Genomic DNA, 21,132 nt, shown 5'->3' on the forward strand with positions numbered 1-21,132 from the left:
TTGGCTCTGGGGTGTGGGTTGTTTTGTTGTTTGGGTTTTTTTTCCTTTCTAGGGCTTTGATTAGAATCTGAGACTGGAGTTAGTGGATAAACTCAGTTACTGCAAGAGAATCAAATTAAAAGTATGGAACAAGCTGGCGCTTTGAAAAGCACTGAATTGCAAAGGTTTATTTTTTACAGAGACATCATTTAACATTCAAAATAAGTATTAAATTTCCCTTCAGTTTGAACATTAAGAGTCATTCATGAAATTAGGAACAAGAATCAAACTATATTATATCGTGTCTCATGTATGTCTCAGGAGGACTGTAACTTGTTGCATCAAGAAACCCGGAAAAATGATTCCCTGCTGCTTCAAAAAGAAGATTCATAGCTAAGATGCTCATTAGTGAGGCAAAAGAACATTAATTGACATGTCTAGTAGTTCTTTTAATATAGCCTCTAAGCCTTGATGTGTCAGTTGTCAAATTACCCCAGCATTCTTTCTTTCCGTGATCTTGTGTTGCATTGCTAGGACATAGAAGTAACATTGCTTTCCTTGGCCTCTCTCCATGTAGTTTCTAGGCAAGGGTGTTAGACCTCCAGAAAAATGAGATACGTTAGTCCAGTTGCCTTAGCTTTTCTCCAGAAGAGGTCTAACCTCCCGGGATGCAGTACTCCAGCTTTGTGACTGCTCTGTGTTAATGATGCATCTTTCCTGAGGCACATGATGGTAAAAAAAAAAAAAAAAAAAAAAAGAAAAGCAGCAGCTTTACAAAGCCTAAATGTATCAACCTTTCGGCATGTCCTTACCACTCCTGAGCATTCCTTTGACAGAGGTCAGAGTTTCTCTCAGCAAGTCAGGATCTTCTCTATCCCTCCTTTTCCAGCAATGGTCTCCCCTCTAAAAGAGACTGCCTCTTCCATCCTTTGAGAGTCTTCCATGCTTTCTCCAACATAACCAGTGAAAATGCATTCCTCAGAGGTTCCATTCTTTCCACATTATTATCACCCAATATGGGCTGGAAAAAAGCTGTTTCCAATCATTTGCCTGTTAGTCAGCTCTTTGCCTGACAGCAAATGCTTTGATCAAGATGGTTATACTGTGTGTATAGGCTCATCTAAGTTTACTTAGTAGAACTTTATAATTGCCCCTACTATTTCATCATTTGGTTTTTCTGTCCTAGATAAAATTAGGAAGAAAAGAAAACCCAGAGAAGCCGATGGGTCATATATTGCATCTGCAGTTTGCAATGTGGCACAAAACTCCCTGAGATTCCCAACATTAAACAGCATTTGAGAACTTCACATTGCCAGATTATTTAAGCTGTAATTCCAGAAGCTGAAGTTTACAATGTGATTTGTTTGGGACTGGTTTTTCATATATAGATTAAGTATTGTGATTTGGAAGTTGGCCCCCTAACAGATCATAGTAAAAAATATCCTAATACAGAGCTATACTAAAAAATACATCTCTTTGTGCAGAATGAAAATCACTACATAACAGTATGTCAGATCTCTACGATTTTGTTTTGAAAAAGAAACCATTAAGATATTTTTCATTTTACATTCAAGTAACCTCAGCCACTCTCTTGGAGCATTCATATCTATGGGCTTTCCCATAAGAAACAGATTTGCATGTGCTGCGTAAGCACACTCAACCCAATAGTCAAGAAAGTACGATGGAAGTACTGTCTAGAGATCTGCATGTGTGCAGTGAGTCCAAGGCATCTAGAGAGCCCCAGATTTCTTGTATATTTGAAAGCTATTAGTCCACATACAGTAGATCTAACAAGTCTCAGGCCCAGAGGAGTCCCTTCTCGTGTGCTGTAGAGCAAGTCTGTATAGCCAAATGGATGCACCTGGAATTGCCACATGGCCTGTTAAAAGTTCAGACATCTTGAACAGATGTTGAAAGTCTTCAGCTTCAAGCCAGGCCCAAAGGTGAGAATCTCGGAAAAGCTGTGTTCTATGAAGTTGTGTGAGAAACTGAACACAAAATTTGGTACAGTTCTCTGAATGTCTTTCTATAATAACTGTTGAATACCCCAACCGCTCAGTATGAAAAATTCAGGGAATACCATAGCTCTCATTGGCCTGAACTCTATTGATTTTGACAGAAACTGAAACAAGAGAGCACGGAAAATGTAAGAGAGTGGGTAGAAATGGCAGAGAGGGATTTTGCAAGCAATAATGAGGATGTGTAAAACCCATCTACGTGAAGCAGAATGAACATGAAAGTCTGTATATATAACATTTTTCCATGACACACATCATAATTAGAATACAATAATGATGCTGAAACAGAGACAGCAAGAATAATCTCCTAGGTAAAGCAAGCCGGTAGCAGGTTGGGGAGCTGTCCTTAAGTTCCATTTGGTCTTACTTCATGCTGAATCTAATTCTTTGTTGCAGAGATATAGGAGTTACACAAGGTGATTACCAACACAGGCCAAGAGAACTTCCATTACTTATTTCATGCTGCATGGGACCTCACTTTAACTAATACATGAAGGTCTCTTAGAAGTTTTTAATTGCAGAATAAAGATGAATGAGAAGTAGCTTTCCCTTCATGTGAAGACAATTCTCATCCTGAGTTGGCATGAAAATGTTAAACCCAAAAATGTTCTTGTACTGATATTTTGGCAAATGAAAGGACCTGTTTTAACAATTTCAAGTGCTTTGAGATTATTTTGACCTTTTCAATAGAAAATGAACCCATCTGCATGCATTAAAACATGTGAAACAGAAGTAATTTCAAAACAAATGTTCTTACTCAATATATCACCTCCCGTATGAAGATAGGCTGAGAAAGTTGGGGCTGTTCAGCCTGGAGAAGAGAAGGCTGCGTGGAGACCTCATAGCAGCCTTCCAGTATCTGAAGGGGGGCTATAGGGATGCTGGGGAGGGACTCTTCATTAGGGACTGTAGTGACAGGACAAGGGGTAATGGGTTAAACTTAAACAGGGGAAGTTTAGATTGGATATAAGGAGGAAATTCTTTCCTGTTAGGGTGGTGAGGCACTGGAATGGGTTGCCCAGGGAGGTTGTGAATGCTCCATCCCTGGCAGGGTTCAAGACCAGGTTGGACAAAGCCTTGGGTGAGATGGTTTAGTGTGAGGTGTCCCTGCCCATGGGAGGGGGGTTGGAACTAGATAATCTTAAGGTCCTTTCCAACCTTAACTGTTCCGTGATTCTACGATTCTATCAAGATGGAAAATTTTAAGAGTCTCCAAACTTTGTTAAAATTATCTTTTCATGAACTGGAAGAAAAGTTAACACCAGCTCTTTCCCACAGTTTCATTTTTTGAAAGTCTTTGTTTTCTAGTGAAAAGTGCTTTGTCCAAAGAAACCTCAATCACAGCAGTAATACCACACATCCTTGATTCTGATGGGGTCATATGGTTCCTTCATTTCAGCGGGTAGCTTGAGACAGTTTGCAAACTACTGATGTGTCACCCACTCTGACACTGCTCTGGCAAGTGTTGTGGCAGACCATGCAGGGCATGAAGTTGCACTGGAGGAGGACGAGTGCAAATTGAATATATATCTTCCATTGTGTAATCCAAGCAATCTGTGGATTGTCCTTATTCTGAGAGGCTGTGCTCTGACTTGGCCAGAGGTTATGTGGGAGGAAGGGGGAATGCTTCGCAAGTCTCTGGGAAAGACAGAGAAAGGGAGAGCTCCGCAGTGAGCAAAGCACAGCCAGGTACGCCCACTGAAAGGAAAAACTAAGTTTTCACCATGCAAATCAAACACCTAAAAGGTGGTTGTGGATCCGTTTAACCAGTTGATGTTAAAGTACTGAAAATTTTGGACAGTTGTCTGCACTGGACTTTAAAAATGTTTTCCCACAGATCTTTTCCTCCTTAGTAACAAATAATCTGGAACACAATTGTAGAAAAGGGCTTGCTGCAGAGGCTTGAACAATAAATTGATCAGATTTATTATGATAAGAGTTGAATGACACAATGCTGGAAATATATGCAGCCAGCCTGCAATCAGGTTTGGTTACAGAAGCATCCACCACTAGTCTATTTAAATTCAGAATGCCAAAGATAAGGAATGTTTGCTGTGAGCTACAGCTACTTGGGCTCTCTCACTGTAAATATGAACAAATCAGCACACAGTCACACATACACTGTTTTTCACACTTCCTTTCTGTAAAGAGCACATACTTCCTCTTGTAGAAAGTGCAACTAAACAGTTTTTCAGCTAACTTAACAGCCCTGCTGAATCCAACAGACTTGCAACCTAATTCACACTTTTGAAGTATCTGATCTGTTTTCATTTTTCTTATTTTCTTGATATGCACTTGGTATTTTCTGTTCTACCACTGTATGTGAAAAATTTTAAATTAATAGTAAACTATCTTTCAAGTGCTGTGTAAGTACGAAAGCAACGCATTGGTGTTATTTATCAGAATTCTCAGAGTTCAATTCTGATAAATTAGTAGTAGGGCAGCCAACAAAAGGGCTCTGCCAAGTACAAACCTATTCATTTTCCACTTGTGTACTTATGCCTGAATAAAAGTCATCTCTACTCTGTGAAAACACACTCTCTGTAGTCTTTGCTTGGAGATTTCTAATGGACACAAGGGGTGCAGGCGTGCTTTTAGTCCAATGCTTTTACGCTATCCAGACCAGCAGACTCAGACCCAGCAGGAAAGAAGGCAACACTCAGTAAACCTGGTTCATGTGGAGGCTGCAACTTTATTAAATGTAAACCACATTATGGGCTTATTTAAATTAATGGGCACAGTGGGCGCTCAACACCTCTGAAAGAGTCTGCACTAGGGCTAGTCATAAAATTTTCCATTGAGACTGTTTTGTGAAGGTGAACTGAGAGTTCTGACTAGCAGCGCTTGCCAGAAAACTGCCTTTCTGTGGGAATTTTTTCTTGATAAAATGTTCAGATTTTGGTGCTGAAAAAATAAAATTGCTTTGTTGCAGCAGTCACTCCCACCAGAATTGGTAACCAGCTCTTCATTTGCACAGCCCACATGCTGTGAGAGAAGCTTTTGCCAAATCACCTCACTTGGATATACCAAACATCCCAATGTGCAACACAAAAGCTAAGAGAGTACGCTGCATGGGGTTCATTCATGCGGCCTTCCTGGGAAGCCTTGGCTTTGGGGGAAAATGGGGAGATGAGACCTGAGTGCCACTCCTTTGTCTTCACTGCATGTACCCATGTTTTTATCAAAGAAATCCAGGAAAACAGGCAGATTAAGAGACCACCCGATGACCTACCTTTGTCAAGAGGACTAGAGGACAGAAGGGTACCATGGTGCCTGTCTATGCCATGGTGGACATGCGACCAAATGGCAGCTTTTCTGAACTGAGCCACTTAATTCTTCTAGAATGGATATTTAAACTTTCTTAAAAAGTTGCTGTTTTCTGGAGGCGAGCAGGGGGGGAGAATCCTTTCCCTAAATTTCGTTAACAAACTAGGGATATTAAGAAAGGCTGAGGGAAAGTAGCGAGTGCTGCTGGCACAGCAACTCACCATGCTTATGAACAGTTAAAATCTGTACAAAAGACTTAGCTGAAAACTGAAGGAGATGCTTTTTAAAAGTTAAGAGCGCTGTATTGTAATTGGTTCTTGCAAGAAATAGAAATAACTGCGTGAATGACAATTAGTTGCATTATTGTCATACTTAAAATGTCAGTGTCCAATGATTGTTTTTGGCTCATAATAATAAATTCTAGACTTTTAAACATCAAAACCCATAAAACTACATGGAGAGAATGTAACTGAAATAAAAAATATCCCAAATAGAGACCCAAAGCATAATTTTTTCAAAATAACAGAAATACTGCTGAAGATATTTTAATAGAAAATAACTAAAACTGGGAAGATCACACAACTGTGGCAATTAAGAAATTAAAATTAAGAATTACAGAAATTGGAACACTGAAGTGTACCAAATACAAATATATTTATACGCAAATACTTGTCAATAGGTAGTTTCACATATATATAACCCCCAATTTTGTGGATATAAAAGAAAAAAAACATGTTGAGGATGGCCTGCAATAATGTAAAAACATAGTCTTTTGAGTCAATATATTTTATATTCCCATTTCCAGTCATTTATAGTGACAAGATAATGATTCACCGAATCACTGATAAACAGCAACTGTGATCCTTTTATTTGCTTCCTAACACTCCTGGAAAGCTTTATAGTAAACAATTTAGAAGATAATGAAAGGTAAAACTTCCATCTGAAAAGGTTTGATTCAACAAAATTATTGGGACAATCACTTAGGTTAAGTGTTTAGCCCACAGGGCAGTATAAAATTTCATCAAAATTCAAACCATGTATAAATGATCTCAAACTGCAGTGTCTATTTATACCACACAACATGTTAGTCACATTTTTCACTGCAGATTGAAAGTAATGATGAAGTAACAGATAAGGATGAAAGACTGAATATGTTCTACGCCACCCATGTATAATTCAGTTAGTGGCAAACATGGATTAGAAAGCATTCTGCAATGGCACGTGTTCTTCTGAGAAAACCTGAGAACTACTAAAAAGGAAAAGGGGACAGCAATGAAACCAGAAATATTTCACATACACAAATTAACCAGATAAAGAAGAGAGAGTTACTGTATCAGTGGGTCAAGAATTCACAGACAAAGAGAAATTCAAATGTGGATCAGTTTTAGGTTTGGTATTTATATATATTTCATTGGTATTTTTAAAAACAAAGAACAAAGCAATGTCAGCTCAAAAGGTGTCATTTTTCTAAAGATAAATCTCCAAATTGTGGCAAATACCATATACAGAAAACTTCAATGCAAACTCTCTCTTTAAAGTGTAAAATGCAGTTGTCAATCTCTAGGAAGAAATAAGCAGAATAGAAAAAAGTTTATGCTCCTTCTTTTTCTAACTGAAAGTTTTGTTTTAGTTATTTTGGAGATAAGCTTTGAACTATGAATTAAGAAAGAAAATCTGTGATTTTGCATTTTAATCCTAAACAAAGAAGAAACCTTCAGCTGATGACTGCTGCTGAAACAATAACTACAGTAAATAGTGTTCTTATCAGCTGAGTATGGATTACCGTTGAGTGTATCAGCTATTCTTACATGCCTGCTACTTTTTTTGCCTAACCTATTAGAATCCGCTTTGTGCAGTATCTTATTCCAGAAGCATCCAAGGTGCTGGATGGACTAATAACATTGTTAATTCATGCTTGAGAGAGACCATAATGCAGTACTGAAACTGCACAGTGAAGAACTAAACACAAATGTAAGATGAAAGCTAGGTATGGGGATGTGTTTTCATTCGAAGTCTCGTTAGTCTCAGCTGATCATCACTCTAAGCAGAGCTAGATGTTAATGATTTATAGCTGCCTTTTTAGAGAGGACAGGATTAGAGGAAAGGCTTCACAGATGTCATGAGGGGTTATCTCTTGGTAAAAGGCATGGGTTAAAGCTGCACGCGGAAGTATTGGCAAGGGGAGCTGATATGTTCAGGTGTACAGTAACATCACCAGAAGAGATGCTACTGCAAAGTAAAGGGAGGCTAAGTGTTAGAGGACTTTACAAATGGCTGGGAAAGATTATAGGATGACAGATGCCTCCAATGATAGCTAATTTAAATGCCATTAGGTGCATTATATTTCACATGTAGACAGTCTACAGTGTGATGGAAAGTGTTACAGTAGGTTAGCATGAAAGTTTACACTTCAGTCAGAGGAAATGGTGATCACTTCACTGGAAATGGCACTTTAACAACCTACCTCAGCTGAGGATCTGCCCCTTTGTATTACTGCAGCATTCACTGTCTTTAAGGAAATACTAAGAGCAGATGCTAAATCTGGTGGAACTTAAGCAAGTTTCTGCTGACTCATTGCTCCAAAAGAGAAATTAGAACAATGCTAATGAATGTTCGAGCATTATACAGCATTTTTGGTTTATTTTGATGTTCTGAGTTTCCCTTTTTTTTTTTGTTTTTCAAAAAAGACAATATTAAATCAAATATTTTTCCCGATTAGCATTTTTACATTCAGCTTAATGCTTCAATCCTTCCAATAAAGTCTACGATAATGGCAGAATGAAGCCTGGAGTATATTATCTTGAGCTGATTTCCCTGTAACATTAGTAAACAGTTTGATGCACAATGTCACTAGTAGCACCATTCTCTCTTGTCTTCCCCCGTTTAATGAAAATCTGTGAAATAAATGCTACAAGGCAGTACTGCTGGCATGACAAATTCCAAGCCAATACATCTTGCAGTTGCCAAGATGTAAGCTCTGAAACTTGGCATTTGGCATTCAGAGCTAGATAACCTTACTATAGTAACTGCATTCACTGTATCTACAAGAGGGATGAATAAATCAACAATAATTGAACTACTAAAAGTGTCTAATTTCCAGCATAGTGCTTCAAGCAACAACTGAAATTAAAACACTGTTAAAACACAGCTACATACCCATACAATCTTGTCATGAATGCACTGAAGCAAAGGTTAACAAAAAAGAATGAATATGCATTCTTTGCTCAAAGTAGCATTCCTTGATCTACAGTAGTGATGAACTGTATAAATGTCAGGTCACATCTAAGTCTCACAGAGCCTGGCGTTCCAGTAGCAAGAATTTTTTATTGTTCCTGTAACACCACTCAAAGTAAGGAAAAGGCTACTCCTGGTATAATGGGAATGCCGTTCTTATTCTGAAGCCTGGCAGTGTTTCCAAAGTTAGCAGTGATCATAAAACCTTGAAATATGGCTGGTATCTCCAGGTATCCTGATCCAAAGCCCAGGGAAGGCAAATGGGAATATTTTGCAGTTTTGTGCAGGCCAGGCTTACAATATTACTCCTCTTTTCACTTGATTACATAACTGAGAATTTCTTACCTTGTCCAAGTCAGATTTCACTGAATTTCACATCCACCCATTTTTCTCCCACTGTTAACTTTTATTAGAAAAGCACAGGTCTGAAAATCCATAGGAAAATAACTAGCACAGTAAGTTAAATGGGCACAGTGCTTCAGAGAAACAGGATAGTCTAACAAACAGAGCTTTTAATGTAATACATTTCCACACTAACACACTAGAGAGAACCTACCATTGGGACACCAGCCTGCCATACGCCGCTTTGAAAACTCTCTCCCAGAACTAATTCAGACTGATTATTAGCATAGCATGGACGCGTTCACCTGGGGAACTAACTAAAAATAATGGCCAATTTACCCATGAACTACAGTAAGCTTTTTAATCTCCCATGACTCCACAGATCAGTGGCAGTAGACTACAGTCACATCTCTGTGACTGCAACACAGCTGGCACTAAGATTTTGGATATATGTAATCTAAAAGAAAGCTGGAAGCCATTGAGATGCCGGACGGAGCCATTCTTTGGGCCATGTTTGGACAATGCTGATATAATCTTTATATCTCATTTATTAGGGACTGAATAAAAATGTTAAGGAAGTGTATTTCCAACTAAAGCCACCCAAAAATCACTGGTTTCCAAGACCAGCTAGTAACTTTCTTTTGGGACCTCAAATGTGGAAATTTAGTATTTATTCAGTGTTGGTCTTGATGGAAAAATATAGGCATTATGGATTTTTAAACCTTTTATTTATCATATTTTTTCCTGAAAGCTGAGGAATAAGAGAGATGCTACTGTGGTAGATATTCTTGTTCTTATAGCTATCTCCAGGAAATCTGGGGGTTATCTTCATGTACTTACGTATATAACAAATGTACAGACAGGGAAGTATTTCTCCAGATGCACTGTGCAGGACTGTGAAATGTGTGATGAACTGGACTGAATATGCACCTTTCACCTGCTGATATTTTGTAGGTCAAGCTCTATATCTGATATATATATGTTAAAGCCAGAGAGGGAAAGGCAGATACACAGAGATGAAAGAATCTTTTATGTTCTCAAAATTCCTGCCATGTCTAAGGCTAAATTGAATACTTGTGGCATGAACATGCATCCTGATGTCTTTTAGAAGATGAGGATCATTATACAATGTTTTTAAAAGGAAATTATTCCAACTTTGAAATACTATAACTTACCAAGCAACCAAAGACATGAGGAGACCCCTGTACTACATTTAACTGAAATGCAAGGCAAATACAAACAGTTACCCTGCATAAGATGATACATATGATGGTTAAGAGTGGCATTGTTTCCTCTATGTAAAGCAAGCTTCAAAGGGAACAGTAATTTTTGGATTAATGGGAAACAATGCAGAACAAATTACATCAGTAGTTAGTTAAAAGCTCTGTAAAGTAGCTTGTCCTCTATTTCTGAGTAATGGAACTGATGAAGGAATGGGATTTTTTTTTTTTCTCCATCCCCAGCTCTCTTCCCCTGCAATTGTTTAGACTGGAGGATTAACTGTCAGAGAGGGCATCTCTGCACTTTGTGAGAAAGACACAGTATTCAGTACAGCTGCAAGAAAGAACAGCTGAACCAGGAGTTTCATCACTGTGAATCCCATAAAACAAACTGCCTGGCATGTTTTCAGTCATTATCACTCAGCAGAGAGCCAAAACAAAAACTGGGATAGATCCAGGTACCAGCACAAAAAGCTTATGAGGACAAAACATCAGAGAGCTACCCAGTCTATTTAAAACTAAGCTCAAGACAGTGATTCACACCTTCATAACAATTAAGCATGACAACAGCAAATTCCCCATTTGCTGGATTTCCTCTTGAATCAAAAGGTAAATAGACTGAATTTCATTCAGAATATTGTAAACAAACTCCCAAACCTGGCAGGTTGGGTTGGATTTTTGGATACAAGGCCAGGCAAGTGGCAGATCCTCTCTGTTCTTTCATATTCACCTTTCTCATGTCTTCCCTGCCGCAGCTTGATGTTAGCACAGAGGGAGATACTGTATTCTACCTAAAGCAGAGACAAAATACATAGGATGAAATACTAGTCCCACAAGGTGATTGAGAAGGATGATTTTCAGAGTCACCCACAATTTTATCATCACCTCTGAGATAATAAAAAAGAGTCACCAATTACAATTAGGCCAATATTTGCCTAAACTTTCCTGGCTCCTCCTCTTTTCAGCTTAACCACCACGTCTTCTTGTTCCCACCCTTTGTGAAATGTTTCATTTTGTACTGGAAACTTGTAAGGGCAGAGACTCTCCTAACTTATCTGGCTGTTTTGTCACACATCATTGTATATTTAAAAATAATTATGCTTCTGCAGAGGTATTTTATTCTGATAGATTCAGAACTATCCCACCAGGATCTTCAGCTACTTATTCATTTTGCTACAGGCTACAACAGAAAGAGTTAGAAAATTTACTGAAATAACAAAGTCATTTTACATACATATGGTCTATGCTTCTGTGCCACAGCAGTGACAGATAAAAAGCAGCAATCTATCATATTTTTCTCTCCACACTGTACTCAATAGGATCCAAAGTGTGGTACCCATTTTGCTACTAATGCACACATATAACTCCCACTTATTTACTGTAGTGCCCTGAAGATGTGACAGTTAGCTATGTAATGCACGTATTATTTTTATTCATTCTATTCATTAGAGATGACCGTGTATGGCACACTTATAGCTTTGCTTTTCTCCACTAGACATCAGTAATGTCATCGTTTCTAGCTCATGAAAACTAAATGCATATTAAATGACAAACACAACCACATCTTTCTCTACCCGATGCTTCACAGCCAGCTTGCCAAGTCTTCTACCTTCCTATGTGTCTGAATAAACCAAAAAAAGCAATTCAGCTGTGTCAAAAAGTGTTTTTGTGCTGAACAGGAATCAGGATGAATGGTATGAAATGCCTGTGAGGGAGAAATGCCAGCAACATTCTCTTGGAGGCACTTTGCCCCCATGGCAAAGGCTCCAACTACTATGGGAGCCCAGGCTGCTCAGTAACTGCAGAGTCCACATTCCCAGTATTTAAAGAAGAAGAGAAACTACTAATTTCTGTCAAAAAGCTGCATGATAGCCATATTCTGTCAACATACCCAGTTTTCCCCTGACTACTGTCAAATTTGAACCATCTTCTTACACTTCTATCAAATAGGAATTTTCTAACAGGGAGGAGGAGAGTGGAAAATGCATTTTGGCAGGGAGTTGTAAACATACTCTCCTGGAGAGGGCTAGGTCAAACTGTGATTTTTTTCCAGCATCAGAGAGCATTTGCCTGCTCTTTCAGCTCCATTATGTATAATTAGATATCAACCACACAAGTGTCTTGTCAGGATCTCTAGGAAAACTTGGGTTTTGTACTGAAGGTTGCTCAATAGCTGGGCTCACTGCTCCTTTCTGCTCAAGAATATTAAATCCGGGGGGGGTGGGGGGGTGTAGGAGGAGAAAAGATAAAACAGACAAATATCTGTCACTGATGACTCTCAACTCACACTCTCTACAATGACTTGTATCACCAATTTCCCTTCTGTGTTGTTCAAGGTCAGCTCCCAGCTGGTGGAGTTCTGCAGGTCTGGAACCTGCAGGAGGAAGAGCAGCAGCTTCCAACCCTTTTCATCCTATATCGTGAACATATAAATAAAACTATCATCAAGCATAATTGCACTGAAGTCCATAAGTACCATACACAATAGTAGATGTTCCCTGTCATCATAACATCAAATTCTGATAAGATCAAGTGTGTGCATAGAAATTGAAAGGCTTTGCAAAAAGACTCCTGTAAAAAAAAGTTCTGAATAAAGACTCATGTTTACTTAGCATGTATTTTCAATACTTAAAATTGTTTCCTATTTTTCCAGCAGTTTATATAAATTTTGACATAATCTTTTTCATTGATTTCAAATTTGTTTTCAAACAGTTTGGTCCTGTCAGTCTTCACCTCTACATGTGAATCATCACCAGGAGATACACCTTGTTTATCATCCACCTTTCACTTCCACCATTTTACCACAATGCACAGGTACAGGAATATAACTCTTCAATTGCACAGGGCAGCAAAGTAATGCAGTCTCTAAAAACATATGCAGTGCCTTGGAATTTGCCTGTTTCTGAGTTATACTATATAATAAAAGAAGCAACAGGCAGCTTCAGCTTTCAGAATAGGAAAGATGCTATCACATATAGTTAATGATTTGTCCATAGGATGATTTTCCAAAACATAAACTTCTACTGCAACAGAAAAATCCCTGACAAAACTAAGACTAAAGCAAATACTTCACAGAGATATGTGCCACTCTACTATAAAAATTTGAACTTAAAAGACGTGAGGACACGCACCAACCTAACCACCAATCTGGCATCTGAATACATGAGAAATAAAATCCATGACCTGTGTTCTGCTGTGACTTGCCTACAAAACAAAACTCCCACATAATCAGGACTAATCCTCGTGACTCTGTGCTCACTCAATCAAAACTTAAGCATTTTTAGGAATGACGTGAAAGATTTGAAGCCATTCAAAGAAAACGGTGGACTTCTGATTTCTTCAAATAGGTAAAGTTTGCCATGCCAATAAATCACTATCTTGAAAAATACTAACTACGTTGCACTTCAAAATTAAATTAGAAAAAATGGAAGAGTTTAGGTGGACTACCGGAAGTTACTGACAAACTGTTTCTTGAACCTTTCCATGATTAGCACTTTTTAAAGCAAGCAATAAAGAACTAGTTTCCTTTTCACACAGAAAGTTGAATGCCCACTCTTATTGGCAATATTTTACATATAGTGCATGAAACAGATCCTACTAGAACAGCTATAAAAAACTGTTAAATTTTGACCTTTGATTTTAGGTAAATGTTACATATTTGAATAAAAGGTTGCATTTATAGGCAGCCACAGAATTCTTTTTTTATTTTAATGAAATCTTTAGTAGAGCTCAAGGGAGAATCCAGGGAAAAATTTCAAACAGGCAGCACTAATTTTGAATGAATTTTAAACACTCAGACAACAATTTTCCTCCATTGCCCTTCTTACTCAGTGTAAATTCAATCTGTTCTCTTTGTATGACATAAACAACAAATAGTTTCACAGGAGTGAGGCAAACCATATGTGAAGGTGTTTTAGAAAGCACAACAGGGAATACACCAAGCAAAGAAGCATCTGCATTTATTTCAATGTCAAATCACATGTGTATTATAAAAGGAAAGTTTATTGCTTTTATTAAAAAACAAGTTTACTAAATTGTGCTGTTTACAGTTAACTCTTCCTGCTCTCAGTTTCCTAATCCATTTGGGGTGGTGGTGGGGGTAGGGGTGGAAATCAGCAGGTAAAACTATAAAGTTTACAGGTTCAGAGGCAGGGCTGCAAATGGGTCTTCAACCCCATCCGCCCTACCCAGGTTGGCATATGCTGCCAAGAGCATTTTTTATTCTCCACTCTCCCTTTGCCACCTGTCTTGGACAGGGGGTTCATCTGCTCCTGACTTCTGCAAGTGAGAAGTAAGGCCTGGTCCTTCCCCCCAACCCCAGATTCCAGAGGTGTAAACATATAAATAGAGATGATAGGATTGGGTTCTTACTGGGGCCCGTGTGAAGAGGGACACTGGTTCATCTTCTGTCTTAAGATGATGCACAGACAAGCCTGAAGCCATGCTACCATGGGCCACGTGCAGCATTGCTGTGTGGGTCACTGGGTATTTCACTACAAAAGGCAGCACCCTACAATAAATTATTTTTACAGAAGCTGCCAGAGTCAGCTTAACACTTTTGGAGTGCAGGAGAAAATATTTCAAAGCAGCATTTAGCCTGGGTACGAGCTACAGGCACGTTGTTAAAAAGCTAATTGCATGGAGACAAAGGATGATCGTTACTTTTATATTAGTGTGTAATATTAACCCTTAAGAGCTGTGTTTGATGATAAGTTGCTGGTGATTGAAACTGCTAGTTCATTATTTATATTTAAACTCAAGCCTGAATATTTCTAGAGACACAGAAAGTGTTTATGCTTTCTTTTGGTTTTTTTCTTTTTTTTCTTTTTTTTTTTTCTTTTTTGTAGGAAGACAGATTTTGAAATCTGGGATCTGTTTCCTCTCTCTCCTAAAACTAGGCATAAAAAGCAGTGTTAAAGTGCTGAAGCGCTGAAATTATGCCCCAGATCTGTATTCATTATGCACTTTCAGAAAATATGGTACTATAGTGACAAAAAAAACTATGAAAAATATTTCTTCCTCAAATTCTCTTGTTTCAGAAAACACAAGAACAGAGCTAGAAAGTTTCTGACAGCAGGTTTTGCACTGAAATAGTCAAAATTCCCCCAAACATTTTCTCTGTCAAGAGTATAGAGTTTACCTGTCTTATTTAGACAATAACCACTAAAAATATTCATGTCCTGCTGCAAGTTACATGGGCTTTTATCTTTGGAAACACAGCTTTCTGAGAGAAAGAGACACCATGGTGTGAGGCAAGGTCTTGGGGCCAGCTCTCCAGGAAGGTCTGGAAAGCAGTTAGTGACCACTTAGCAGCTACAGGGCCATGAACATGGCCAACTACTTCAATGGCATGCACCTCCCTGTAATATGTGACCAGGTTTGTCTGCTGTCTTAACCTCTTCTCTTAGTCTTATGTTTTGGACTCATCCCCCTCACCACCAGTTCACCAGACCTAAGCAAAAGCTGCTGCTTTCAGCAACGCTGTACGCAAGCACAGTGGAAAAGTCACTCTGTGCAAGCTGCAAGATCGAAGCTGAAGGCTACGGGCTTCTGCAGCCAGAATGATCTTTGTATTACATGTGGGTGTAATGCCCACTGTAAGGAGGTTTGACTATGGCCTACGGACGTGAGACACCACTGTCAAATTAATATGAATGGTAAAGGACAAGCATGCTAACGCAATGGAAACAAAAAGAAAAATATACAATTATCAGAAAAATATTTGTGATCACAAAAGATTATTTTTCTCATACTAGCTGATCTCCCCTTTGGCAAGCCCTATAAGAAAAGAGAAGATGAGAGAGAGGAAAGAAGAGAGGAAAAAAATATACAGGGAGAGATTTGGGGGGGGGGGGGGGGGTGTGAAGAGACAGACTGAGACAGAGTGGATACTTTTATTACAGTACAACACTAGCTTTTAATTAATACAGGGCATGTACAGCTTTGAAGACTGTTGGTTGTGCAGTATTTTATGATAAATACATTTTATGGGATTTTGTTTTTAAAGAGGATTTTGTAAAATAACCTAGCCCAATAAATGATTTACCAGTTGCAATAAAAGATCAAGGAAATTGCTCAGACTGCATCTTGGAGCATCTAAAACGCTGAAGTTTATAGATATCTAAGCTGCCCCCAGATCTACAGTCCTATTAAAAATTTTTGTAGTAGCTAATTATCTTGCATTGCATTTTTTAAAAGCTAACAATCCTAGTAGAGAGGAAGGTCTGGAAACAGACAAAGAGGAGTTGATGCCCTTTGATGGAGAAAGTAGGGGAGAAGGAAAGGAGAAGAGACAGACAGAAGTGAGTAACTGAAACATCATGCTGGCATAGTAACAGACGGAACTAACAGCTCGTAAGATATCGAATACTCCTGCAATCACATAGGCAAACTGAATTAACTCTAAGTTTAAAAAAAATATTAAGGACACGAACTTTACATGGCATGCTAACTGTAATACCTGCATTACTTGACCAAGAGTGGAATAATTTGTTTTCCTATTTTTTTCTTTCTGATAAATATGTCAATATACAAGAAGCAGAGCAGAAAGCAAAGAAATCTTGTTATGTTTTCACCTCATGGGATTTTCGCATAATAAGTACGTAAATAAAGCAAACGCTGGTCCTTCTTTCAGACAGGATGACAGAGACAGTAAATAGAGCAGCATTTTAAAATAAAATACTAGCCCCAGCTGCCTTCACAGAAGGACAGGCAGCACAGTCACCATGAAGTGTGTCTTGTAGCCTTTGTTTCATACCAGGAATACATGGCTCATGCCCTGTAACTTATTGTGCTCAAACATACCTCTATCTCCCCAGGAAACCCCAGCAAAGCTAGTTTCCCAACAGGCATGGGGCTCCAAAGTCAACTGGGCTTCCTAAGAATGGACAAAGAACAGTAAAGGAAAAGCAGACAGAAGAAAGAACCATCTGTTTTTCTTGGTCACCAAACCAGACAGTGAGGTGCATGCCACCTTAGAAAAAAGCCAGTTCCTTCTGCTCCTTTGGACACCAAAGGCCACCAGCTTCAAAGTCTGGGGCCAGGCTGCTGCAGGTACAACAACCAGAAACCAGTATTCACTCCCAAAGTGCTTTAGTGCTAAGGAAGGATGGGCTTGGTCACCTTTCCCAACACTTTAAATATGAACAACTTTGAAAATAACAAAGGATTGGTGCTGCTGACTTTAAACATTTATTCTATCACTGTAACTCTGCAAGACAGGGAAGAGACAGTGAAGTTCACCAACACAGAAAGCAAGCTCCTTGAGATAGAAAAGGCTAATGAAAATTTGGTTAATTTAATTTGAAAATTGAAGTAGGTAAAAAAAAAAAAAACAAACAACAGTGGGAGTAAGCAAGGATATTGGAATGCATGTTGCAACTCGAAAAACTGTTCTTTAGTTATGGCCAGGATGAGGGAGTCCATAATTGTCAAAAATAACCATGATGAATTTGGCAGAATTATGGCAGTCTAATTATATGATTGTGTGTTATTTCTCCACTCAGTTGCTGCCTCTTGCAACACTCAGGGCTGACCACCCCTAGGGTCAAGTTCAGATTTCTATAGTGAAAATACACTTTGCGTTTGTACGATCTTTACATAACTTTCTGCCAAACTTTAAAGGCACCAAGCGAATGTGGCAAGTGAGAGCAGGGAATGACAGGACTAGTGATGCTGAAGGCTGCTTGGCTTGCCTGATTAGATAATCCCCCTTTCAAATGTTTTGACAAGGAAGTAATTTAAAACTACATTTTCCCAGACATCCACCCTATTCTAATGCTCATTTTCTGGATGCTTTATTTGAAACTCTAGGTGCTGATTTGCAGAAGCCCATAGGTGCCAGAGATGTACATTGCAGCTGGGGTTTAAACATACGAAACAAAATACAGAGCTGTGTAAAAGACTCAGATCATTTTATTAGATGAAGGATTGGGTCTTCATTGTTTTCTACTAATTACAAGTAACTGCTCAACTTTTGTAATTACCTAAACGTTGAAATCCCAGAAAAATAATTATTTATATGTACATTAAAAGATTTGATTTTGATACAGACTTTGAATTTCACTTTACCAAGTCATTCCTTGTATGTGTATTTTAAAACAGGGAAAAGTTGTATTTAAAGCGACATCTAAGAAAGGTAGTGTACTGCTCTTAAAATGCTGAAAAGATTTTACTAGAAATCCTCTTTCATTTCACCCCCTGGTACAACTTCTCAAAGCAATACAGGCATGTCAAAATTGCATTGTCAGGCAAACAACGTTTCCAAATTTTTTTCAAATCAACTTCAATCATAAATAACACTAAGGAGTCAAAGAAACCCCACATTTTTGGTTACTTACAAGTGCTAGAAATATCTTACCTCATGTCCCTATCTGTGAAGGTAAAACAACACCCTTTTCTTACTTCACAGTGATCTTACAAAGAAAAAGTAACTCTTATTGACAAAGTTCTAATGTGAAGGAAAATACAAGAATATCAGTAATTCTGAACTCCGGGCAGGGTCTGCATGTTGTAAATAAGGCTAGTGGCCACAGTGACCAAAAAGCAGAAAACAAAATCCTTCATATTTACTCAAATAAATAGCACACACCCAGAGAAATGAGCTCTGTGAAGAAATAGCAGATGATGTCATAACCATAACATGCACACACAAAGGGGACACACTGACATAGCAGTGGTAATTGTATCTGTGTTGGATTTTGCAGCCTAACAACATTCACCTGAATGTAGATACCTCTATAACACAGGAATAACAAGGCATACTTTTTGGTTGTGAAACTATTTGATGCTGAGATTACTTACCACACAGAAAAAGTGTATTTCTCTAACTCCTCCAAGTAAAAATTGGTCTCTGCAGATGCTTTCCCTTCTTCTGTGCTTCCCCTGTTCCCAGGATCTGACTTTTCTCGATAACATTGGTCAGGTGAGTTATTCCAGTTGATCTTTAAATGAAAAGAAAAAAAAAAACAAACAAGCTAGAATAGTAAGGTAATCAGCTGGGCACAGATAGCAAATTAAGAGCTGCCAGTTCACCCTAGCTTTAACTTCTAGCTCTGTTTTGCTCCTCGCTCTGTAACAAACCTGGAAAACACCAGTGACAAAGCTGGTTCAAAATGCTTAAAAACAGAATAAACTATTTCAGGTAGAGGAGACCCACAAAGATCATCTAGTTGAACTGCCTGATCAATTCAGGGATGACCAAAAGTTAAAGCATGTTGTTTAGGGCATTGCCCAAATGACTCTTAAACACTGACAGGCTTGGGGCATCAATCAACTGTCCAGGAAGCTTGTTCCAGTGTTTGGCCACCCTCTCCATAAAAAACACTTCCTAATGTCAAGTCTAAATCTCCCCTGGCACAGCTTCCATTCCCATTGCAGAACCATTCTCATGTATCCTGTCACTGGATCCAAGGGAGAAGAGCTCAGCATTTCCCTTTCCTTTTCCCCTTCTCAAGAAGCTGGAGAGAGCAGCGAGGTCACCCCTAAGCCTTTCTCTTCAAACTAGACAAGCCCAAGATCCTCAGCTGCTCCTCACAGGACATCCCTTCCAGCCCTGGCACCAGCTTTGTTGCTCTCCTCTGGATGCACTCAAGGACCTTCACATCCTTTTTAAATTGTGGGGCCCGGAATCCCACACAGTATAATTCAGTGAATTATGTTCTAAAAGGTTTGACAAACCCTGTCAAGGAGGTGTAACCTTGTGCTGACTCCAAAAATCATCCAGTCTCCCTCCACCGGCTTGCTTTTTCCCATGTTGTGCACCACACTCCATCAGTACAAAAATTTGGACACCCACATTGTAAAACATACGGAGAGAACTGATCTGCGGAAGGAATTAATGCTGCTTGGCCTCTTTCTTTCCATTTCTTTTATTAATTGGGTTAGCTCTCAGCTGGACCCATTCTGATCCAGGCCACCCTGCACTGGTGCCAGAACAAGGAAGGAGAGGGACAGCACTGAATCTGTGCTGGTGCCAGTTTCCACTGATTTAAAATACTGCTTGAGCTACAAAGTACAGAATCCTAATCTGTGCTCATCTCTGGAATAACATGTTTGCATGCACAGGGTCTAATTCAGCACTGGCATTGCCTCTCTTTGGAATGACTGTTGGGTTCCTCCAATGTTTGATGTTGACACCCCTGGATAGAGAACCAAACATCACTTCCACCAAGAGACACAATGAGGTCATAACTCACCAAACAGACATCTGAAGGTGACTCCATGAATCTATCTATTAATACATTCCTAGTCACAAAACCAAACTCTGTAAGGGTTTGTTAACATTTAGTGAAAAAGCCCTGTGAGAACAAAGGGATGGAAGTTAAAACCTGTTATGTCCAAACTAGAAACAGCACTTCCTTTTTTGTTCTTTTTTTTACACAGAGATGGAAAATGGAGATGGAAAATATATTGTTTAGAGATAACCACAAAGGGAAATTTTGTTTCTCCATCCCTTGATGCCGATTTCATGGATCAAGTGGTTGAAATTTTCTAGCCTATACTAGAAGATAGCTTAAATGATTTCAGGTCAGTTTTGACTTTCGCATTTATGAAATCTGCAACAAACAAAACATCTAGGTTTATTCTATCATTCTCAAAAAATCTTAGGGTTTCCAGGGAATGCAGTGTTGTCATTAGATGTAGCCACATTACTGCATATTTTGCTAATTATGAAAACTACAAAGTTTTTTTTTTTTAAACTCAGTAAACTACTTTGCTCTAAAAATCAAATTTGTATTATGAAGTTTGGATTACATAGACCTCATCTACAATTTGAATTTTAACTTAAGGCTCATGGACCTAACAGATGAAGGTTCCTATCCATATCTACATAATGCTAAATATGGTTATCAATAAACATGATACAATCATCTTCTTTTCAATGGTCATTGGAAAACCTGCTACAAGCAGTGGAATATATTGCCAAAAAACAATTTTATGCAAACATGAATAGTTACACAGAGCAAAATTGTGCTGCATGCTCAAAGCAGTTTTTGAGTACAAAGACTAGGCAGTTACAGATAAGACTGCAGCCACATGACTGCCCAACTTAATTGCCTAGGAAAAGTCAA

The 21,132-nt window shown here is 38.6% G+C and overlaps 1 protein-coding gene across 1 annotated transcript in view; it reads right to left on the minus strand.

Annotated features, from left to right (window-relative positions):
* Positions 1-21,132, minus strand: part of LOC134163107 (uncharacterized) — a 44,098-nt gene that overhangs the window by 13,073 nt on the left and 9,893 nt on the right. The window contains exon 3 of the mRNA XM_062617659.1: positions 18,863-19,002. Within this exon, the coding sequence (XP_062473643.1) occupies positions 18,863-19,002 (140 nt within the window). The remainder of the gene's footprint in view (positions 1-18,862; positions 19,003-21,132) is intronic.

Source organism: Pezoporus occidentalis, unplaced genomic scaffold (assembly GCF_034315485.1).
Source record: "Pezoporus occidentalis ecotype Australia unplaced genomic scaffold, CSIRO_AGI_Poc_V1 ctg2, whole genome shotgun sequence".
In the NCBI taxonomy this organism is placed as follows: domain Eukaryota; kingdom Metazoa; phylum Chordata; class Aves; order Psittaciformes; family Psittacidae; genus Pezoporus; species Pezoporus occidentalis.